At 40.5% G+C, this 24,975-nt stretch overlaps 1 protein-coding gene across 5 annotated transcripts in view; it reads left to right on the top strand.

The window, feature by feature from the left end:
* Positions 1–20,990, top strand: part of SCML2 (Scm polycomb group protein like 2) — a 143,240-nt gene extending 122,250 nt beyond the window's left edge. For 4 of the 5 annotated variants that reach the window (XM_030574138.1, XM_030574157.1, XM_030574171.1 and 1 more), the window contains 5 exons: positions 746–928; positions 5,648–5,761; positions 12,375–12,656; positions 13,423–13,586; positions 18,732–20,990. In XM_030574138.1, the coding sequence (XP_030429998.1) occupies positions 746–928; positions 5,648–5,761; positions 12,375–12,656; positions 13,423–13,586; positions 18,732–18,857 (869 nt within the window). In that variant the 3' untranslated portion in view covers positions 18,858–20,990. The remainder of the gene's footprint in view (positions 1–745; positions 929–5,647; positions 5,762–12,374; positions 12,657–13,422; positions 13,587–18,731) is intronic. The other variant, XM_030574148.1, reaches the window with a different exon arrangement.
* Positions 20,991–24,975: the final 3,985 nt, after the last annotated feature.

Raw genomic sequence — 24,975 nt, 5'->3', positions numbered from 1 at the left:
TGTTCATTCCTTCTGAGGCACCTGGCATTGGCCACTGTCGGAAGACAGGATACTGAGCTAGATGGACCTCTGGTCTGATCCACTATGGCTGTTCTTATGTAACAAATATAAAATAAAGTATTAGTATATCATCCTTCATGTTGTCTAAGATGCATGTAATAAATTGACTTTTAAAGCAACGTAACTACTATTGGTATTTGTTCTTGGTTTCCTTACATTGTCAGAGTTCCTACTTAAATAAATGGGAGCTTGACCTGCACAAACACTGCTGGAATGGGTTCTATAATGTTGAATAACACAGCTTCTTGAAATAGCAAACCAGTTACTCCTACCCGTCACTATAATTGTAACAGGTGACAGTCTGCAACAGATGAGTATGAGCAGTTCATGTTAACAAATTAGGTCCCTCAAAAATCCCCTAGTACTATAAAAGTTTTCTTCTGTTTTATTTCCTGTAAACATTTGACATGTCTTGCTGTTCAATAAGCAAATAACACAGACAATGTTTAATTTCTTTCAGGGGAACTAATCTGAATTTACACAGGTGTAACTGAGATCAGAATCTGGCCCTTTGAAGATAAATTTGCTAAATAGTCTCATAAGATACCAGAACAATTGTTTACCTCTCTTTTTACCTCTACACTGTTTTAATCAAAGCAAGCTGTATTATATTTTAGTTAGTGGTGGTGTTATACTCTACTTCCTGGTGTTTGGATGGTGTCTGACATCATCTTCTTACTCACAGCCGCCTTTGATGGGGAGAAACATGCCATCAATCTTCCTTCCGTAAACAGTGCATCATTTGTCCTGCGTTTCTTGGAGAAGCTCTGCCACAGTCTGCAGTGTGATAATCTTTTTAGTAGCCAGCCCTTCAGCCCTTATATGGGAAATGCACATAGTCCTACAGAGTATGATAGGAACAAACCAGGTAATACTAAATTACACTATTTCTTTTTCAAGTACAACATGTTTTGGTGTGTATGGTTATTTTGTGCAATTCATTTTTGATATTTCCTCCTACAACTTGAATTGATTGAAATGAGTACTGTGTGGTTCTTAGTAAAATTAGTCCTAGTGTGATGGGGTGATTTAAACCACATGTGGAAAAACTGTATTGTTAAGCAAATTCTTTTCTTTAGGCAAACAAGGCAATGTATACATCATCCCACTGTGATGCTGCAGAAGATCTAGTTTAAACTTTACATTTAATCTGCTTGATTTATGCACATATAGTAAAATATATTTAATTCACAGCAGCAAAATATAATTATTACCTGCCTAAAATAAGTTTGCCCTATAAGACTGTATGCAGCCCCCCTCTACCCAACTGAAAGGTGCTTCATCCTGATTCTTCCTTTCTCCCTTCTGTGACCATTGCAAAGGTGTTGAGACTACATAGAGTCTATCATAGGTATGGAGAGAAACCAGGGTTTATAGATGGCTGGCTGTGGTGGTTTAGGAAATGAGGAACCCATTTCTGCAAGTGAAGAACACAGCACCCCGCCCAAAACAGCACCCCTTACCTTGATTGCAAGGACAGGCATGGTACCCCTGAGGCCTCCTTCTGCACCCAGCTGCTGACTACAGTGTCAGCAGTATCCAGGACTTAGCCCATAATGAGACTAAGATAATTATATAGAAAACTGAAGTGAGAGTTGAAATGAAATAATCCTAAAAGTAAAGGAGTAAGACCAGAAAATGATGTAGAAAAAAATCTCTCTCTCTCATAATGAAGGTCACCATCTGAAACTAAAAGCGTTAATGTTAGAGATGTTTAGTAGGGTGTCAGGCGATTAAAACAATTGCGATTAATTGCACTGTTAATAATAGAATACTATTTATATACATATTTTTGGATGTTTTCTACATTTTCAAATATTTTGATTTCAATTACAACACAGAATACAAAGTGTACGGTGCTCACTTAATATTTATTTTTGATTAAACTATTTGCACTGTAAAAAAAACAAAATAAATAGTATTTTTCAATTCACCTAATACAAGTACTGTAGTGTAATTTCTAGCATGTAAGTTGAACTTACAAATGTAGAATTATGTACAAAGAATAACTGCATTCAAAAATAAAACAATGTAAAACTTCAGAGCCTACAAATCCACTCAGTCTTACTTCAGCCAGTCGCTCAGACAAACAAGTTTGGTTATAATTTGCAGGAGATAATGCTACCCGTTTCTTGTTCACATTGTCACCTGAAAATGAGAACCAGTGTTTGTATGGTACTATTGTAGCCGGCATCACAACATATTTACATGCCAGATGAACTAAAGATTCATATGTCCCTTCATGCTTCAACCACCTTTCCAGAGGACACACGTCCATGCTGATGATGGGTTCTGCTCGATAAAGATCCAAAGCAGAGCGGACCGACTCATGTTCCTTTTCATCATCTGAGTCAGATGCTACCAGCAGAAGGTTGATTTTCTTTTTTGGTGGTTCGGGATCTGTAGTTTCCACGTCAGAGTGTTTCTCTTTTAAGCCTTCTGAAAGCATGCTCTACACTTCGTCCCTCTCAGATTTTGGACGGCACTTCAGATTCTTAAAGCCCTGGGTCAACTGCTGTAGCTATTTTTAGAAATCGCACATGGTACCTTCCTTGTATTTTTGTCAAATCTGCTGTGAAAGTGTTCTTAAAACAAACGTGCTGGGTCATGATCCGAGACTGCTATAACATGAAATATATGACAGAATGCAGGTAAAACAGAACAGGAGATATACAATTCCCCTCCAATGAGTTCAGTCACAAATTTAATTAACATATAATTTTTTTAATGAGCATCATCAGCGTTGAAGCATGTCCTCTGGAACGGTGGCCAAAGCATGAAGGGGCATATGGATGTTTAGCATATCTAGCACGTAAATACCTTGCAATGCTGGCTACAAAAGTGCCATGTGAATGCCTGTTCTCACTTTCAGATGACATTGTGAATAAGAAGCAGGCAGCGTTATCTCCCGTAAATATAAACAAACTTGTTCTTGTTCAGCTAATTGTGAAGACAAGGTAGGACTGAGTGGACTTGTAGGCTGTAAAGTTTTACATTGTTTTATTTTGAGTGCAGTTATGTAACAAAAAAAAATCTACATTTGTAAGCTGCATTTTCATAATAGAGATTTCACTATAGTACTTGTATGAGGTGAATAGAAAAATATTTTTTGTTTATCGTTTTTACAGTGCAAACATTTGTAATAAAAAATAATATAAAGTGAGCACTGTACACTTTGTATTCTGTATTGTAATTGAAATCAATATATTTGAAAATGTAGAAAAACATCCAAAATATTTAATATATTTCAATTGGTATTCTGTTGTTTAACAGTGCAATTAATTGTGATTAATTTTTTTAATCACAATTAATTTTTTTAGTTAATCATGTGAGTTAATTGCAATCGACTGCCTTAATGTTTAGGTGATTGTACACAGGCAACCAAAAAGGAAGAGAAAAATAGATTAAGAGGTGAAGCTAGTGTTTTTCTTGTGCTTGCTCATGTCCATTCCACGTAAAGGTGTGTGCACACCGCATGCACAGTTGCTATAAATTTTTCCCTCAGTTGTATCCATTGGGCCAGCTCTAGCACTCTCTGGTGTCGTGTGGTCATGTGCTGATGTAAGGGGCCTGGTCGGCTCTGCATCCTCTCAGTTCCTTCTTACAGCCCGTGATGGTCACTGGAACAAATGATTTTGCCTCGGCAGGGCATTCAATCAGTGGTTCTGTTATTCCCACCTTTTTTTTTTTCACATGTTTAGTTACCTTCATTTATTTATTTATTTTACTATTTTACTATTTAGTGTGTATGATTAGGTCTCCCCGCCGCCATGTTTAGCATAGAGGGGCATCCTCTACCCATAGGGCCGGGCATGCCCTAGTCTCCAGGCTTCGAATCCTTTGCCTCCTGCAGCAAGCCCAACTTGAGGACCAGCTTCAACTATGCCCCCTCACAGCATTCTTCCCAAAGGTAGTCTCGCAGTTTCATAGTAATCAGGTTTTTTTCCTGCCGGTTTTCTTCCAAAAGTTGCACAAGAATTCGGAGGAGTAGCATCTCCACACACTGGATGTTAGGTGTGCCGTGGCCCTCTACGTTCAGAGGACCAAGCCATTCCATAAATCAGTGTAGATCTTTGTGGCAGTAGCAGACAGTATGAAAGGCCTACCAGTTTCTGCTCAGAGAATTTCATCCTGGATCATTTTCTGCATTTGTACAGGCTATGAGCAGGCGGGCATCCCATCTCCTGCCATCTTGAAATCCCATTTGATGAATGCTCAGGCTTTATCATCAGCGTTTCTGGCCCAGGTCCCAGTCCAAGACCTCTGCAGAGCAGAAACTTGGTCTGTGCAATCACCCAGCGGACAAGACATGATGCCAAGTTTGGTAGAGCAGTGTTGTGATCCACGTGTCTGTGAACTCTGACCTCACCTCCCTGAGTTCTGCTTGGGATTCACTTAAAATGGAATGAACATGAGCAAATACTTGAAGAAAAAAAAAACAGTTACTAACCTTTCCATAACTGTTTTTCGTCAATATGTGTTGCTCATGTCCATACCGCAACCCACCCGCTTGCCCCTCTATTGGAGTTAGCTGACAAGAAGGAACTGAGAGGATGCAGGCTGGCCAGTACCCTTATACTGGTGCATGAATGTGCAGCTCCAGAGGGTGCTAGAACTGGCCTGACAGATACCGCTGAGGGAAAAATCTCCGGCAACAGTGCATGCCCACCTAACTTGGAATGGACATGAGCAACACATCTCAAAGAACAAGTGTTACAGAAAAGTTAGTAACTGTTTTTACCCTATTCCTGTAGCTCTTGATTTTTGGTTAAATTTTTCTAGCCAAAATATAGCTGCCATCTATATGATATATAATAATAATAATAACAGTGGGTCTCAAAGCACTTTACAAAGGAGGTCAGTAACATTATCCCCATTTTACAGATGGGAAAAGTGACTTACCCCAGGTCACCCAGCAGAGTTGGGAATAGAACCCAAGCCTCCTGAGTCTCACAATCCAGTGCTCTAGCCACTAGCTCATAACTGCAAACATTTGATCTGGCTGCAGTCTCAGAAGGTTCTTATTAGGGGAGAAACTTAGATGGCTGTATAGAAGCTGCTGTGTTCCTGTGTGCTTCTTTGGAAGTTGGTGTTTTTTCCTTTTATGGCGCTGCTAGTTAAAACAAGCTGTAATCTGACTGTAACTTTGTACGTTTGGTTAATAAGGTGGTAAAATAGATGCAACATGCCATTAAGCTTCCCTTATCTTGTCTGTCAAGCAAGAAGCTCTGTATTTTGAACTCTCTTCAGGATGAAGCCAGCTCAAGGCAACTTGGGTGATAACTGTCTGACACAACTATATTTTAGCCCTGAAAGTTTGTGTGGTGATAACTGAGCCTGCCTGATAAGGTTAAGCTAATAGTGAAAGATATTGTCACTGAAGACTTGTGGGTAATGTTTCAAATTGGTGTAAGGTAGTACTGTCTGAGTTGTGCTACAGTCATTCCAAGACACACAATATAGGGAGCAGAATTAAAATCCAGTGAGTGAATACAGCCCACATTCACCTCACTTTTATATCTTTCCTCTTTCCCCCAACAATTTTATTAGTTCTGAAATGAAAGACTGTAACTTTTTCTGTTGACAGCAAAAGAGGAAATATCAGAAAACAGAAGTACTAAACGATATTCTCAGGATTCTCCACCCTACACTGCCCCTCTCTCCCCTAAACTCCCCAGATCTGACGCTCACCCATCTGAAGGTAACTTAAGTGTATTTGTTGCATTTTGTCGGAGGGTTATTTGTATTCGTAGTATTTCAAATAAAAGAGTAAACAAGTACAACTAATTTTATCCAGCCTTAGCCATCAGCAGTTGACAGAATGCATAGTCACAGTGGTGTGTATGTGTGTAAGTAATTATTGGTGAATGGGCACAAATGTTGCACTTTGGAAGAACTAATGTAGCTTTGGGAGCTTAGGCCTCTAACGCAACCAGTCCTTTTTTGGGAAAGGGTTTAAAGATTCGCTGCAGACCGTTGATGAATGAAGCTGTCTGCTTATTGTGCAACAGCTTACTAAAAAGCCAAGTAGGAGGCTGCATCCCATTAAAATGGGATAGAAAATAAACTACTATAACAACTATGTGAAATACACATACTCTCTGCACCGCTGGAGTATTGCACTATCCGTTAGCCTAACTTGAGTTCAGAAAAGGACATTGAGGATAGCAGGAGATTTGCAAGGGTTGATTATGAGAGTCAATTAGAGATTTGTGACCTGACTTTTGAGAGGTTCTGAGCTCCTGCAGCCCCCGCTAGCTTCAGTGAGATCTCTGCTCCTCTGCAGATGGAGCCATTACACTATATTTAGAGAGCAAGAGGAGATGACGATAAATGCTAGTCTTATTTAAGACAAGTCAGTCATTCCTTTTCTAGTCTAATAACAGAAACAGGGGACCTAGAAATTGGTAGCAAATTTAGAATTGATATAAAAAGGAGACACTATTTTATACATACAATAAATCTGTGGAATTGAGTCAGACATTTCTAATGGACTTAGAGGAGTCTGGGTATGTACATGAATAAATATAGCACACGTAGCTGTACTAAAATAGAGTTGCTCAAACCAAAATGTATGATTCAAATATAGGCCAGTTAGCTGCAGTATCCAGTAAGGAATCCTGTGCACTCAAAATAAGCATGATCACTTTCCTATCCGTATTCAATATATAGGTCTAATAACTACATAATAAAGGAAGTTTTAATAACCAGTAGTTCATTTATTATAAAGTATGGTTGCCTGGATTTCCAAAAAAAAAAAAAATATGTAGGAAAAATAAATGTGTTGTCATATTTAAGGATCAGAATTTGTTGTTTCCCACTCAGCCTTTTAAGGCAGTGTCCTCTACTGAAAATCTGGAGGTAATTAAAGATCTCGCATTCATAGGTTGGTTAGCAAGAAAGACCAAGAATATCTGTTGGAAAGGATCTTCTTTTAGCAATGCTTTTTCTTTCTAATCTGCTCAAAGATATTTCTTCAGGTTTTTGCTGTCTGTTCTGTTAGATGACCGTTTCCTCTTTGCAGTCATGGAGGATAATGGAAAAAAGCTGCAACCTAAGTGGCTAACTACTGTAGCCAAGTACATCACTCTAAATCCTGTATTAAGAAGAACCTTTGACTTCTGCTTCCAATTCCCAGAGGATCTAAAAGATTTTTCAAATTCTTGTGAAGATCTTCAGGCTAAGACATAGGCCTCTGTTATGCTGAACCATAAGGCCACTTTCCTCATTTGTCAATAGCCTGCTCCAAACACCAAGGATTCGGAAATAGAACTTCCAACAAGATTTAAGAAAACCTGTGCCTGCTCTGTAGCTTATTTCAGATATTCAAAATATCAGAATGGCCAAGAAGACTGTAACTATCAAATCCCAAAACTCACTCAGATCTCAGACCAAATGACTGCTGGTTAGACAAGGTCTCCTTCAAGTAGAGCCATTACAGCATCCCAGATTCACTGAAAAGTGATAGCCTGCTGGTTGAACAGGGGGATCTTGATTTAAAGAGGATTATTCTGAGCTGGTTATATCAACCTGGGATTGAGTGATCCGGAGTTGATTCAGTTTAAATTAAATGGAGGGATAATCAAAGCCAGGTCATTAACAGTGGTTTATTTTAAAAAGGCAGATTTTGGGAAATAAGGAAATTTAGTTAATGATATCAGCTGGACTGGTGAGTTCAAGGATCTAAATGTAGTGGAGGTTTGGAATTTCTTTAAACAAATACACAAAAACTATCTGCAATTTGCATCCCAAGCAAGGAGAAAAATCTTGTACGGGAAGCCCCAAACCAGCTGGATGAGAAACCACCCCAAAAAGGTTATTAGGAATAAGCAGAGAGCCTACAGGGAATGGAAAAGGGGATCGATTAGCATAGACAGCTATATCTTGGAAGTTAAAAATGTAGGAATAAAGTGAAAATTGCTAGGTCTAGCTTAATTAGCCCTTGCTCAGAAAATTAAAGTAAATAACAAGAGGATTTTTAGTTATATAAATTAAAAGTGGATAAGGATGGATGAGGTTGGACTGCTGTGGAGTGTGCATGGGGAGAAGATTAAAGATAATCTAGGCATGGCCCAAAACCAAAATGAAACTTTGCCTTGGTTTTCAATCTGGATGATAATAAGGATCATGAAGGCAGTATGGCTGATGGAAATAAGTGTATGGGAACTACCATGTCTGAGATGGAAGAAAAACTTGAACATCTTTAATGTACTCAAATCAGGGGGGAATGGATAACATCCATCCCAGAATACTGAAAACTGGCACATGATATTGCTAGTCCAGTAGTAAGGATTTTTAATAAATCTATCTATTTAGGGATAGTACCGTATGACTAGAAAATAGCTAATGTTTAAAAGCAGGGGGTAGGGGGGAGTGAAGGGATTGGACAATTTTAGACCTGTTAGTCTGACCTCAGTTGTATGCAATGCTTTAGAAAAAATTGTGAAGCAAAGAATAATTAAATTCATAGAGGTAAAGGGGAAGTAATGCAACACGGTTTACTAAAGGTAGGTCATGCCAGACTGATCTGATTTTTCTCCTTTCAGAAGATAACAGATTATTTTAGATAAGGGAAATTCAGTGTACTCGTCCTCCAAATTCCCTTTATCTGAAAATTCTAATGATCTGAATTCACCGTGTGTCCCCCAGGCAGTCCTACCGAGCACAAGGAGTACATCCACAATAACAGAATATGGCAGTGATAGCCTTCTGCTTAAAGAAATTCCCCTCTGCGAACAGCATCCACCTACTAGGGAAGTACAAGAGTGGAGAAAGCTAATGGAGAGCAATGTGTCTGATTCACATGGTTGCATAGCTGCAACACTGTATCCAGTTCAAAGTGCAGTCCATGTAACCCACCCTATCCACAAGGGCATCACTAGTCTGCACTCCTCTCCCATCACAGAGCCCCACGGTGTGGGACACAGCCCTTCCCAGTGACCAGCAGGGCGGGGGTCTTGCCAGCATCACAGTCACCACTCAGGCCATGTCTAGCCACAGCCCAGAGCAGGCAGCCTGGGCCCTGGGACAGCCATAGGGCATGTGGGTGTGCAGGAGAAGATCTATTGCCTTTCATTGGCTCATAACCTGGAAGGGTAACAACAGTAGCCAGTCGGGCAAAACACTGCCCCAGCGTGACTCTTCAGTCCCCACTTCCCAGCTGTACCCAGACCTTTACTGCCTTCCAGCTTGCAGCAGGATCAAGCTCAAAATAACACTTTTGTTTATCTGAATGCCTGTTTATACAAATGTTTCCCCACCGGCTGTTACCAGTTTGTCTTATATCCCTATAATCTCATGCTTCAGTGTCTCAGATGGTCACCTGCAGGGGTCAGGAAGAGATTTTTTTGCCCCAGTGTACTCTGGATTGTTTTGTCTCCTTCTTCTGAAGTATCAGAGATGGCCATAGCTGGAGATGGGACTCTGGATGAGGTGGGCTGGTGCGCTAGGATGGTACGGAGCAGTCTTTCTCTCTCAGGTGCTGGGCTGTCTAATTCTTGCCTGCATACTCAGAGTCTAACTGATTGCCATATGTGGGGTCAGGCATGAATTTTCCCCAGGTCAGATTGGTATTGATCTTGGGGTTGGGGGGTTTGCCTTCCTGTGCAGCTTGCCAGAATCATCTGGTTATATCTCTTTTAATCCATTCCCTGCCATTGTGGGGGTGTTGGTGCACCTCCTACCTCTCTCTCTGGCACATAATTGTTTAGTCTCCTGTAGGCTATAATTCTTTGGACTAATTTTGGTTGCTGGGTTTAGTGTGTGGGTGCTGAGCAGTGTTGGTGGCCTGTGATACACAGGATGTCAGACTAGATGATCTGGTAGCACTTCAGGCCTTAAATTCTGACTTCTATGAATTTCCTACCTTGCATATGTGATTCCAAGGCCTATTTTAGGAGAGGTTCCAATCCCTAATATCTTGAAAAGAAAAAAATCTCAATATTCTGAGACTTATATCTAAGTTGATTCTCAAACTCTTCTATTCAGCATTTATATATTCATTTATGATTCTTCCCCCACTTTTTTTTTTACTTCCCAGACTGAAACTTCCAGCAATGTCTCATTTTCTAGCTTCTCCCGTTTTTTTCAAGTCCTCTGATTTTTTTTTTATTGCTAATCATTGACTACGCATCTTAAAAACTCTCTGAACTTTTGTGTAGATTGAGGTTACTGTTGATTTTCAGTTCAGTGATGTTTTAAATTGGAAAACTTAAAGGATATATTATATGTAGGGATATATTATATGCAGGCCTCAGTAGCCAAGAGGAGGATGTTTTCAACTTTTGACATGGATGCATGTCTAGCAGACTTTTTAATCTCTTGCACAGTGATAGTTTTCATTTTAGTCCAGTTCTGGAAAGTCTAAGCTTTTAAGGCCTGAACCAATCGTACTCAATATTTGTGACAGAAAGTTGGTGTTCTAAGCAGAGGTAACCAAATACACAGCCCTTGAAACCCTTCTTTCTTCATTTAGCAATTGGGTCATGTCAGCAAGAAGGATTTATTAATTAATTGCTTAAACCATAGAGAGAATTTCTATTTCTTATTTTCCTTCAGGATTATGTTAAAATAATCACTGCTAAAATAAACCCAGTGCTTCCAGATCTCAAGAATACTTCTAAACCAAGTTTTGACACAGAGTGCATCTGGTATATGGTAGACTTCTAAAGCCATATGTGAAAATATCACAAGTTTTCAGGAAAACGGTTCTTTTACCATCATTTTAATTCCAGATCTTGGTGTGATGCAGGAAATAAATGAACGTTACAATTGCTAGAAGAGTAAAGAGCATGCGTTTTAGAAGCATATTTCACAGCAGTTATCAGTCTTTCTCCAAAAGAGTAAAGACTGCATCATGGGTATATATGATGTACACATATACTGAAAAGATTTGCAGGGTGGCAGTAGGGGTTTAGCATTTGCACTTTCATGAGCAAGTGTAATATATATATTTTTTGCTCCCAGAGATGCTGCTTTTGGCAGGTGGATACTCTATGCTGGGATCTCAACGTAGTTTTCTTTGAAGTGGAAAGTTTTTCTTAATTTTGTTCATCATTACTCCCTTCTCTTTTCTTTCTCAGTGCTAGATGTTTGTCTAATGTGAGCAGAGAGAGATTATTGCTAAAAAATGGAACCATTTCTTGCCAACTAATTTCTATTTTTCTCAAATAGCATATTGACCAATCCGGGCCATACTTTAATCAGAATATATTATTAGTCTTCAACAGTCATGATTTTAAAAAACCTGAAACAGACCAAACGCTTAGGCCCTATAGGCAGGTGGAAGGACTTTGTTATGATGCTGTATAGTAACAACCATTAGCTAACTCAAGAGCAGTATGGCTAAGCTCTGAATTCAGTCCTGTGAAGCATCCAAGTGGAGTTAAAGAATATGTTTTAAAGACTAGAGATTAGCTGATAAACACTTCCCTTTTCAAGTTTTATCAAAGAGTTGTTACCTCTTTCTTAAGCCAGAATGTATTTAATTGAGTTGTTTCATTTATATTTTTATATCCAGAGAAGAGTTGCCTGCATGTAAGTGGAGTACAGTGGTCAGTATTTCTTAATAATCAGCACAGCAGTATCTGAAATACCAGGATTTTCCTCAATACAGGAAATAATTGTGGCAACTGTGTGCAATCTGTTGACTTCTTGAAGAGGGCCATTGTATCTGAAAATAGTATGATCTATAGTATTATTGCACACTTGTTTATAATTAGAAGTCGATGGTTCTCTGTATTGTTTAGACGAGGCAAATTAAATATTACGCAGTAGGTTTATCTTTTATTCATATTAAAAATCTCTTACAGGATAAACATAACACAGGCTTAATGGCTGCGCTTTAGAAAAAATGTTTAAACTGTGGATATGCTTCCTTGGTGTTGATGTGTATGCCTATAACTGCAAATATATTGATATTACCTTCAGATAATTCTTAGAGAATCAACTCTTCCCCTTTGTTGATAATATAGTTTTGTTTTGTATAGAATGAAATGACAGCAAAATTAAATATTGAAAATTCATGTTTTATATGATCCAAAGTAACCTTCAAGCTCTCATCAAAGTCTACAACAATCAGTTTCTTTTTTTTACAGATGTAACTTTAAATGTATTTTAGGAACTTTCTACTGACTACTTTTACTTAATAAGAGAAGGAGAATGGTGCTGGTTGTATTTGGTGCTTGCTTTATGGCTTGTTGACAGGCTTAAAATTGTAGTTAGTGTTAAAAATAAGTAGCATGGAATTAAATAACAAGGTTACAAAAATCTAACATGTTGAACAAATCAGTATTTGTATTAATCATATTATGTAGCAGAAACATTGCCAACTGAAGAAAATGGCACTCCCAAAGAACACCGATTTTCTGAGGACTCTATGGATTCCGCACTCAATTCAGTAAATCCTTCAAGCCCAACCTGCCGAAATTCCACTGAATATCATATCTCAGGGAGTGCAGCATATTACAGGAATTCTCTTCAGCCAGTATCTGCTGCTTCAAACCCAGCCCCAATCCTACACAGGCTGTCATCAAGCGCTGCTGGGAATAGCAGTTACTATGAAGTCAGTAGGAATCGAATGCAGAGGAGGATTGAAGGTATGGCATACACTTAACCTTTTAAAATATGTGCTTTGCTAACCTACTTTTTAGTAGTATGCAAAGTCAGTGGGTTATGAATTATGAAGTAAAGTGTTTTGACATCCAAGACTTCACATAAGGAGTCAGACTTTGCCAAACATGTCAGACCATCTAATGTGATTTCAGAATACAGAGTTTAAGCTTGTTAATTCTAATACTGTACAAGGCAGAGAAATCCTGCATATGATGTTTTACTCTGCTAGCTATCAAAGACCCTGCAGTCTGCCTGGCTGGGCAGTGCAGGTTACAGCTCCTTCTTCAGCTTCTCAAGTACTGCTGCCAAGTTGGCCAAAGAGTCACTGAAATTTGTAGCGAGGGGTTCCCTTCCCTCAGGGAGCACTGCATTCCTGCACAGCATTCCCAGCTGCTGGTGTCTTGGGAGCTAGGAACCAAATGTCTCAAACTGATCCATAGTGCTAACACTTATGCCATTGTGTGTATCTGTAGTTCTAGAAGTCATCTGAATGCAAATTCATGCTGTGACCCAAATAGAACATCTCGGTGACTTTTTAGAAGGAAAATCAAATATTTTTAATTTTAATAAATTGTAAAAGAATTTGAGTGATCGTAGCCAGGCTGATACACTGATAGAAGAGAGAGGACTGCTACTAATACAGGACACTAATAATGTCGTATTTTTCCATTCACTTGAGTCTGCAAGGATGCGTTTTTACTACATTGACACTTACAACATTTCTCCCTTTGCCAATGTTTTACATTTAAGCTGCAAGTTCTACAACAGGTCCTGATCTCAGTGCACTAAAAAGGGAACCCTCACGAGTACCAAATAAGGATCCTTCTACCTGGTCAATAGATGAAGTAATGCGATTTGTGAAAGAAGCTGATCCTCAGGCATTAGCACCGCATGCAGAACTCTTCAGGAGACATGTATGACATTTTCTATTTCTATTCTGCTAGACTTAAGCACATTACTGATCCGCACAGGAAGTTTTTGTCAGTTTCCCTGCTATTATTGCATTTGAAATGAAAGGTGGAGCAGATGCTACCCACATATAAATTCATGAGAGATGATTTTCTTTCTCTAGAAAGCATGGGGACAGGGACACAGGCTAGGGCAGAGGCAGGGTTGGCTCCAGGCCCCAGCGCGCCAAGTGCATGCTTGGGGCGGTATGCCACAAGAGGGCACTCTGCCGGTCGCCGGGAGGGCGGCAGGCGGCTCCGGTGGACCTCCCGCAGGCATCCCTGCGGAGGGTCTGCTGGTCCCGTGGCTCCGGTGGAGCATCCGCAGGCACGCCTGCGGGAGCTCCACTGGAGCTGCAGGACCAGCAGACCCTCCGCAGATACGCATGCGGGAGGTTCACCGGAGCCGTGGGACCTGCGAGCGGCAGAGCGCCCCCCGCAGCGTGCCACCGTGCTTGGGGCGGCGAAATGGCTAGAGCCGGCCCTGGGCAGAGGTGGGCAAAGTAAGGCCCTTGGGCCACATCCAGCCCGCGGAACCCTCCTGCCTGGCCCCTGAGCTCCTGGCCCGGGAGGCTAGCCCCCGGTCCCTCCCCTGCTGTTCCCTCTCCTCTGCAGCCTCCGCTTGCCGCTGGTGCAATGATCCGGGTGGCGGGGCTGCGAGCTCCTGGGGCAGCGCAGCTGCAGAGCCTGGCCTGACCCAGTGCTCTGTGCTGCATGGTGGCATGGCTGGCTCCAGCTGGGCAACATGGCGCTCCAGGCAGCGTTGTAAGGGGCAGGGAGCAGAGGGGGTTGGATAGAGGGCAGGGGAGTTTGGGGTGGTGGTCAGGGGACGGGGGTGTGGATAGGAGTCAGGGCAGTCAGATGGTGAGGAACGGGTTGAATGGGGGCTGGAGTCCCGGGAGGGACAGTCAGGAAGGAGAGGGGGGTTGGATGGGGGTTACAGGACAGTCAGGGGCAGTGGTTCTGGGGGCTCTCAGGGGACAGGAAGTGGGGGGGTGGATGAGGTAGGAGTCCGGTGGGGGGGGCGTCGGGGCAAGAAGCCGAGGGACAGATAGGGGGCTGGGCCAGGCTACACCTGGCTGTTTGGGGAGGCACAGCCTCCCCTAACTGGCCCTACATACAATTTCTGAAACCCGATGTGGCCCTCAGGCCAAAAAGTTTGCCTGCCCTTGAGCTAGGGGCTGCTGTCAATCGCCCAGGGCAGGTGATAGGTCTGGGCTCCCTGGGCAGCTCTTACTCGTGTCTGTCTCCAGCTTCTGGCCTGGGTAGGGACAGGGCCTCGGGGGAGAGAAGAAGCAGGAGGCCTGGCCTCGTGGCAAGGGGGGTCAAGGTCCACATGGGCCCTCCCACCGGAAAGAGGCTGGCACTGTTCCTGAGCCTTAGGCAGGTGTGGAGCAGCATTGCAGGGAATCTGGGACAAATGCTGTCCTGGAGTCATTCTGCCCAGGACCAGGACTTGTACTCTGCATTCCTGAACTGTGCTGCCCAGTTTGGCACTGGAAGTCACCCTAGCTCAAAGATATGAATTGTTCACACTCCTTGAGGGCCATAGCTTTGTCAGCCTAATTTCTAAGTATAGACCCAGCCTTACTAGCTATACAATGAGTACGGTGTTCCCTGGTGCCCCATCATCTGAGGGCCACAAGGACTTCCATCCACGGTATTTCTAGAGATAGTAACTGTAGCTTCTTCTTTGAGTGATGGTCCCTGTTCTGTTTCACTGTGAGTTACTCATGTGCCCGGAGCTGGAGAATTAAAAAGTAGTGTCTGCTGGTCTGCACATGTGCCCTGGCTCACCTCATGTCTCCGACCGAGGGGATAAAGGACAGGCAGACCAAACGCCTCTCCAGTTCCTCCTCACTGCTGCAGTTTGAGTCAGAACCTTTAGAGTCTGCAGCTTTGTCTTCGGCCTACAAAATAAGAATCATCTAGTTTGCAAATAGTTTGACAGTTTTAATAGTTTTTACTGTTTAGCATTAGATTAGTCTCCTGGGGGGACCCCCTCCCCGGTACCCCGTTCAAGTACCGGACTATGTCCAGGACTCCAGGCTTCAAACTGTGTGCTTCCTGTCCATGATCCTTCGTGATCAGCGACAACCACCAGCACTACCTGCACTGCCTTGGGGAAGCTAACATGGCGACAAGGTGTAGTACTTGCTGATCATTTCCCAGCCATACCCAGGAAGGGTGGGAAGTTTGTCTGCACAAATACTTCATGGAGAAGGCCATGATACCCCAATCAGATCCAGGCCAGAGAATGCACCTGTACATTGGCCGACTCAGCAAGGAGTGTGCCTCCTACTGCAAAGTCTGACACTGGTGTGGGACAGCCCATGGTGGGGTCTTGTCAGGAAGCACTCTCATAAGCATGAAACCTAGGCTTCTCAAAGTCCACTTCAGAGAAGTCTGACTGCCGTAAGCAAGCTTACCAGTTCGGCCCATGAGGAGTTAGGGCATACTAAGTGCCAGAAGCACAACAAGAAAGCCCATAAACTCTGGGCTTCATCAATACCAGACTGTGTTGGTACCGTCATTCCTGGCTCCTACCAAACCCCGGGATCTGTGGGCACTGACAAAGTCTGATCACTTGCCACTGGAGTTTCTTTGAGATTTACAGTTCCTATCTGTATTCCACTTCTCGCCCTCCTGCCTCTCTGCTTTGGATCTTATCTGATTTCCAGTAATAGAGAACGAACTGGAGAGGCGGCGACTCTGCCTTGCCCTTTATCCCCTCAGTTGGAGATGAGCCCAGGGCACGTGCACAGACCAAGGGACAGTACTTTCAAATTCTCCAGCTCCAGGTGCGTAGTGTGCATGTGTACCAATGGAATACAGATAGGAACCACACATCTAGAAGAACCTCCCAGTAACCACCTTTTTCAGAGGGATCTTCATTCATGACTTTGGACACCCGTGGGCCACTTAGACACCACATATCATATATACTCGTTCATAAGCCGAATATTTTTGGTAAAAAAGTGATGCATCAAAGAGCGGGGGTCGGCTTATTAACAGGTCTACACCAAAATTTGATGATTTTTAGCGCTATGGAATCATTTGAATTGAATATCTAATACAGGGATCAGCAACTTTTGGCACATGGCCGCACCCCAGTGGGCCGGGCCAGTTTGTATACCTGCCGCGTCCACAGGTTCGGCCACTTGCAGCTCCCACTGGCTGCGGTTCATTGCTCCAGGCCAATGGGGATGGCGGGAAGCGGTGTAGACCGTGGGATATACTGGCCACCGCTTCCTGCCACCCCCATTGGCCTGGAGTGGCAAACTGTAGCCAGTGGGAGCCACGATCGACCGAACCTGCAGACACGGCAAGTAAACAAACAAGCCCGGGCTGCCCTGCCAGGGTGCTTACCCTGGTGGGCCGTGTGTCAAAGATTGCTGATCCCTGATCTAATACATTGTATTTGTGTTTACCTGGAGCGCCTGCAGGCATGGAGCCCCTCAGCTCCCTGTGGCTGTGGTTCATCATTCCCAGCCAATGGGAGCTGTGGGAGGTGGTGTACCATTTCCCACAGTTCCCATTGGCTGGGAACGGTGAACTGTGGCCACAGCGAGCTGAGGGGCTCCATGCCTGCAGACACTCCAAGTAAACAAAATATCCCGACCCCCCCCAGCAGCTTACTCTGACGAGCCAAGAGCCAAAGTTTTCCAACCCCTGAAATATAAGGTTGGCTTATGAAAGGGTCATACAGTTTTTGCTATTTTTACCTGTCCATTTTGGGGGGTCAGTTTATAAACGAACAGGCGAATGAATGAGTATATACGGTATGCTCCCTCCCCAGGATAGAGCTTTTCTGATATCCCAGGATAGCTGATCCTTAATATTAACAGTCAAATGCAAAGCTTGGTTGCATTTAAACAACACAGTTTTATTAGGAGAGAGAAGAAAGATGAAAAGCATTTACCTGGTTTGATCTAGCCAAGACCGTGCAAATCATCACTAGAACTAGCTAGATGATATATTTAGGAACGTCAAAAGTTAGTAGCTCTAACTGTGCATGTCAGTCCCTGTATACTCCTTTCATTCTGCCTCGTTTTTCTTTCGCTGTATGGGTTACATGATGGGCTGCCTAATAGAGAACTGCTGTCATCTCAAAATGGCAGTGTCCCCACCAAGAAGTGTATGGCTTTTTTTTAATGTTGACCCAACGAGCCAGAGTCTTTACTGCCTTGTGTATCCCTTTACACCTGGGCAAAATGGGTGTAAAATGGTAACATTTCGCATTCACTCTGTATCAGTTCATAATAAAAATTCATTTAAGTTTGGAGGAAACTAGGTCCAAAGGAAACTTCAAGATACTGAAATATAGATAGATTGATATAGATAGATATAAAAAACCAAAACCACCTCCCTTTCTTGGTTTTTCTGGACATTTTTGGAATAGGGATCAAATTTCATAGTATTTTTCAGCCTATTCTATTTGAAAAAAAAAAGGGGGGTTTCAGTATGCAATTTTAGGGAAATATTTGCTGAATTGCCAATACTATGTAGAGCTTTTAATAACTTAGGCCTGTCCAACTTCAACAGCTTCTTTCAAGGCAGTGGAAATCTGTTCAGTTGTCCTTGCTCTGGATCCTAATATTCCATCTGGTTTAGGCTGGACAATCTGTCTTGTGTCACAGACCTAGATGATGTATAACTCCCTTCCTCTGTGTGGGGGTGGGTGTTAGCATGCATGCCAGAGTCTTTCTACAGCTGTTTTCAAGGTTCAGTGCAAGGCCTCAGTGTTTGGGTCATTTCATCTTTGACTAGAGAGGCCTCTCTTCTTTAGCAGCTCTTCCTTTCCGGATTTTCCTCTTGGGCCAGTTACCTTCGTTTTGGTTACAGTATCTGGTTTTGTCCCATTCCTTTTATTATTGACTTGTGCATTCTCTCAAGTACCTACCAAAAGATGCCTTAGAAAACACTAAAATAAATATTTAAATAAAAATCAGTTTGGTTTTAATAGGCATCTCAGATATTAAATTATAGTAAATTACTGTTTTATATACTCTACATAAAGTTTTACTATGGTATAAACTAATACAATGTACTTTTTGATTTTACCATGTAACCTGTTAAAGCAGTTGTGTGTTGTTTTTATTCCTTCTGTAGGAAATTGATGGAAAGGCACTACTGTTACTAAGGAACGATATGATAATGAAATATATGGGACTGAAGTTGGGGCCAGCATTAAAGCTATGCTACCATATTGAGAGACTTAAACAAGGAAAGTACTAGCCAGTGGAGAGACAGTAATGTACGTATTCATATCAGACTTAACTCTCAGGTTCACAGAAATGTTCTTTATTTAAGAATATTTTGTCTTCATAAACTGTCTTCAGTTTGCAAAGTTTCCTCTCAAGTGAAAAGGACTGTTACATTCTAGTATTCTAAACTATTTTAGAAACGTCACACAAAAAGCCAATTGCTGTGTGTTTTTTAAAAAGCAATGCTTTCTTGAGTACTGATTTCACACACAGTGCTGAGAAATCCATTCTCTGTTACAGACTTCAACTGACACATTCACATTCAGAACCAAAACAGCTTAATCCCAAAGGAGAAAAACAGAATCAGGTGTTTGATAACTTTTACAGGGGTGGCTGTAAAACTTTATAAGAAAATGTTAAAGAAGCAACAGTAGACTTCATCTCTTTAGTGAATACACTTTGTCTGGTGCTCCAGAAAAGTAATATTCATCTAAATTATGCTATACAGATTTCCATGAAGGGAATAGCCATATGAATTGTTTGAGTTGTGTGTTTTTAATACAAATATAAGCTTTTATAAAGTGTGGTTATCAGTTCTCTGGTGAATTATGAGGACAAATGTACAGTATGTTGTCAATTTATACAGGGGGCATTTTCTTGGCCATTTTAAACAGCCAACTGTTCTGGGGTGAACAGACTTCGAAATTTCTATGGAACAGAAGACCCGCATTTTAAACATTCCATCTTTTTGCTAAACTTGGCATGGATATTTGTATTCATGCTTATGTGTATATATGTGTGTGCAAGTGTGGTACATACATATATACTGTACATATGTATTCAGTTTTTTAAAAATATGTTTAAAATATACTTTGCACTGTGACAGAGATAATGAGAAACTGTACAGTTCAATTTTTTTTTACCAGAAATTTTTTGTGTACTTCTATATTCATTAGCACCTGTCCACTTTGCTTTCCATTCCTGGGGGGTAAGGAACAATCAATGGATGGGTAGATTCATACAGGAGAGTGCTCTGTACAATGCAAAACTCCCAGTTACTCATTACTTAGCTCTGAGCCATTTATCCTGGTATAGTTTCTGGAAATACGCATTTTGGTTCTGATGTTTCTTGTTTTTTTTACTTTAATTTAAATATTTCACTTGTCATGAAGAAGTGGTACTCATACTAATACTCTTATTTTGCATAAAAGTTGCTGCTGTTTATATAAGCTACAGAAATGAGTGTTGATAATAAAACATCTTGCTATCACTGCCAATAAAATATACATCAGGGACAAGAAATGTACATTTTCTGTGTAGGAAATTGAATGTACTGTATGTAGTGCAAGTGAGAATAAAGAACTATTTACTAGGGAAGATGTAGTCCTAAAAGGGATAGGTTTTATTATATTTCTTATTGTCTTTTTATATATGAAAGCTTCTAGTAAAAAATGTGTATTTTTTACAAATTTCTTGTTTGAAAATGCCTTGCTTATTGCTAGTTTAATATTTCTCAGGTTTTAGCAGAAATACTGCAAAATCATATTTTGTAGTTCTCAGATTTCCAAATAGTCATTTAAATAACCACAACACAATTTTAATTTAGAAGTTCATTTGTCTTTGAGGATTGTTTTGTTCTGCTATCACAAAACATATAACACTAAGGGTTATGTGGTTTGGTTTACTATACATATCCTTTGTCCACGTGTATGTTTAGATGGACAGCACACACATGCCTGCTTTATGTCTAGACAAGGGCAAAACAATGATGGAGAAATATCTAGTATATTTGATATATATTGCTTATGCCACACTTCATCAATATGTTAAGCATTATGCTGACTTTTTAATGTGAATGAGAAGCAACATTCATAAAATTGCATTGGAAGTAATTTGGTCTGAAACTATATTATTGCATTGTCCAAATAGTTGGTATAAATAAAATTAAGATGTTTATGTTGTCTGTTTTCTACAACATCCACATAGAACAATTAGATTGTAGCCTCTTTTTCATACACTCCATGGCTGTAGTATAATATTTGTACAAAGTTTGTGTGCACATACGTGCACATGAAAAGCTAGAATGTCATAGTACTAGAGTTTCACATTGTATTATAGCATGAGATCCAAGCCATGTAACAGAATATATTTTTAATTGTTTATTTTCAACTGGTTGTTCTTATCTAAAATAATTAAAAATATAGTTCACTGTTATAATTGTCTATTTTGTTTGACATTGTAGATATACTCCTGCTTCAACTAAAGTTTGTGCAGACATCATAGTTTGCTATATTATCCAGCATTTTGCAGAACTTGGCAGTTCATGTGAACTTCTGATGTAAAGTTTTTTTATTACAGGAATATAACCTTGCAACATCTGCTTATCAAAAGCAATTAATATATGAACTTAGATGGATCTGTGTTTTTGAAAGATTTGTGATGTATACAGTATCTTGCTGCTCATATGATTCACAAAATTTCCACACAAATATCCATTAATTTGAAAGGGACAGGAGACCCCTACGAAACTCTTATATGATCAGGCACTACTTATATATATATATTTATTTTTCTTTTCAAAATCTTGAATGTTGAGAAGTGTAGAGTAGAATATTTTCCTTTCAGTTTAGTGGCTGCCTTGATAAAATCTGGTTCATAACTGATACACTAAGTGCATTGTCTAAGAATCCTTTGGATTTATACTTTGTCATAACCTATTCCCAGATTTGGACCTCAGCGTCCAAAATATGGGGGTTAGCATGAAAACCTCCAAGCTTAGTTACCAGCTTGGACCTGGTAAAGCTGCCACCACCCAAAAAATTAGAGTGTTTTGGGGCACTCTGGTCCCCCCAAAAACCTTCCCTGGGGACCCCAAGACCCAAATCCCTTGAGTCTCACAACAAAGGGAAATAAACCTTTTCCCTTCCCCCCTCCAGGTGTTCCTGGAGAGATACACAGAAGCAAGCTCCGTGAATCTAAACAGAGGGATTCCACCCTCTCTATTTCCAGTCCTGGAAACAGAAGTACTTCCCTCTTCACCCAGAGGGTATGCAAAGTCAGTCTAGTAAATCTAATACACACAGATTTCCCCCTGACGTCTTCCTCCCACCAATTCCCTGGTGAGCACAGACTCAATTCCCTGGAGTTCCCCACTAAAGAAAAACTCCAACAGGTCTTAAAAAGAAAGCTTTATGTAAAAAGAAAAAAAAATACATAAAAATGGTATCTCTATATTAAGGTGACAAATACAGGGTCAATTGCTTAAAAGAAATATGAATAAACAGCCTTATTCAAAAAGAATACAATTCAGAGCACTCCAGCAACTACACACATGTAAATACAAAAAAACAAACCTATCTTTTTGTACTTACAACTGGGAAACAGGAGATTAGAAAGGCAGGAAACAGAATCTGTCTCATAGCCGAGAGAGAGACAGATTCAAGACAAAAAACAAAGGACTCACACACAAACTTCCCTCCACCCAGATTTGAAAAAGTCTTGTTTCCTGATTGGTCCTCTGGTCAGGTGTTTCAGGTTACTTCTTTCCAGGTGAAAGAGACATTAACCCTTAGCTATCTGTTTATGACATATTTGTGTTTCATCTTATGTATAAATATATACTGGAATCTGGGTCATGCTTAAAAATGCAGTTAAAAACATACAGACAGACTGCATACATAAATTAAACCAGATTCTAGCCTTTAAGTTTCAAGTGACAGGACATGGATTTAGTTGTGGCTGTGGTTTCCACAGGGATCTATTAAATGCAAAAGGCTTGCATTTGGTATGTATTCTGGTGGGGCTCAATTTGATCACCAGTGCTCCCAAGGCCTTCTGTTGAAATTGTGGGTGTTCATCACTTCTGAATCTGGCTCATTGTTCTTCCAATACACACTACCCATACTTGTGTCCTGTGTCTAAGCAAAGACCGAAGTATTTAAGTCAAATGTTTTAATATCAACTAACATAGACCTCAATTACAAATTAATGTACTTCAGATTTTATTACTGTTACACAGTAATGATGTTACACTGAAGTCTATTGTTCTGATGCCAGTGCTGAACAATCAGCTTGCAATTTAGAAGTAACTTAATCAAGTGAATAGTAACTTCAAAGCAAAACATGGACAAGAAAACTACAGAAGTTGGGATCCAGCTAAAATAATCAAGAGGTGGTTCGAATTCAGTCTCTCAAAATATATTGATTACATGCAAAAAGGAAGAGTATACATGGAATGTGTTCTCTGCTGCTAGCATGGTTTTGTGGCTGATCGTTTCTATAATTCTTTCTTTTCTAGTTCCTCTTGCTGTTATAAGGCAGCAATATAAGTTTTATATAGGACTCTGTAAATATTTATTTAACCTAAAATTAAAAATTAACCCCTTGACATTAAGATTAGGGATTGATTTTTTTTTTTTTTTTTTTACAATAGCATCTCTAACTAGTCTTGTAACTCTTGTAGCAGAATAATGATGTGGTGTAACAGAAACGAAGGAGTTATCTAAGACAAGATTCATCAGTCGTTGTGATTGACGTGGTTACAACTGCAACACATTCATTACAAATAACTGTAAACTATTACAGTACTTTGCTGGAATAGACCAAAACTCAGCAGCACATTATATAAACTGTGATTTGGATGAATACAGTGGGGAGGCGGGTTGTTTTTAATAAGGGCACTTCATTATTTACAATGAGAGAAGGAGATATTTGCTCAGGAATATCACCTTGGATGCTCATGACATTAAAAAACACCGCCTCCCCCTTCCCCCCCAATTATTTATAAACAAAGGCTCCCTGGAAGCCATGCTAATCTTGCTGGAGCTGAGATTGGTGCATGGGACATTCAAAATTCTTGCCTGAAGGCTCCTCAGTGTGATTCCTAATCTTACATAGGATTACTGGAATTGTTTTATCTGGGTTATTCCTGCAAAGGTATGATGGAGGCTTGAGTAAGAACCTACAGATGTTGGCCCATTTACCAGGGGATTATTTGTGTGTTCTTTCTTTTGGTTGAGGGGTTCTTAAATGCTTTCATAGGGTGGACTGCATCTGAATAGTTTTTCTCATTCACATTCTTGCAGCCCACTCAACCCACTTTGCATAATCAGATAACATCCTTGTGCTAACTACAGACATTTTGTACATGCAGAAGTAATTTAAGGAAAGCATTCAATATAGTTTTAACTAGGGCTGTCAAGTGATTAAAAAAATTAATCGCGATTAATCACACTGTTAATAATAGAATACCGTTTATTTAAATATTTTTGGATGTTTTCTACATTTTCATATATATTGATTTCAATTACAACACAATACAAAGTGTACAGTGATCACTTTATATTTATTTTTATTACAAATATTTGCACTGTAAATAACAAAAGAAATAGTATTTTTCAATTCACCTAATACAAGTGTTGTGCAATCTCTTTATCATGAAAGTTGAACTTAAAAATGTAGAATTATGTAAAAAAAAAAAATCCTGCATTCAAAAATTAAACAATGTAAAATTTTAGAGGCTGCAAGTCCACTCAGTCCTACTTCTTGTTCAGCCAATTGCTCAGACAAACAAGTTTGTTTCATTTGCAGGAGATAATGCTGCCCACTTCTGATTCACAATATTACCCACAAGCGTTCTCATGGCAATATCATGGTCACAAGATATTTATGTGCCAGATGCACTAAAGATTGATATGTCCCTTCATGCTACAACCACCATTCCAGGGGACATGCGTCCATGCCCATGATGGGTTCTGCTCGATAACAATCAGAAGCAGTGCGGACCAACGTATGTTCATTTTCATTATCTGAGTCCAGTGCTACCAGCAGAAAGTTGATTTTCTTTTTTGGTGGTTTGTGTTCTGTAGTTTCTGCATCAGAGTGTTGCTCTTTTAAGACTTCTGAAAGCATGCTCCACACCTTGTCCTTCTCAGATTTTGGAAAGCACTTCAGATTCTTAAACCTTGGGTCGAGTGCAGTAGCTATCCTTAGAAATCTCACATTGGTACCTTCTTTGCGTTCTGTGAAGTGTGTTCTTAAAATGAACAACGTGAGCTGGGTCATCATCCGAGATTGCTCTAACATGAATATGTCAGAAGGCGGGTAAAACAGAGCAGGGGACATACAATTCTCCCCCAAGGAGTTCAATC

This window comes from Gopherus evgoodei, chromosome 1, assembly GCF_007399415.2.
Source record: "Gopherus evgoodei ecotype Sinaloan lineage chromosome 1, rGopEvg1_v1.p, whole genome shotgun sequence".
Classification (NCBI taxonomy): Eukaryota; Metazoa; Chordata; order Testudines; family Testudinidae; genus Gopherus; species Gopherus evgoodei.
This window is presented reverse-complemented; position numbering and strand designations above follow the sequence as displayed.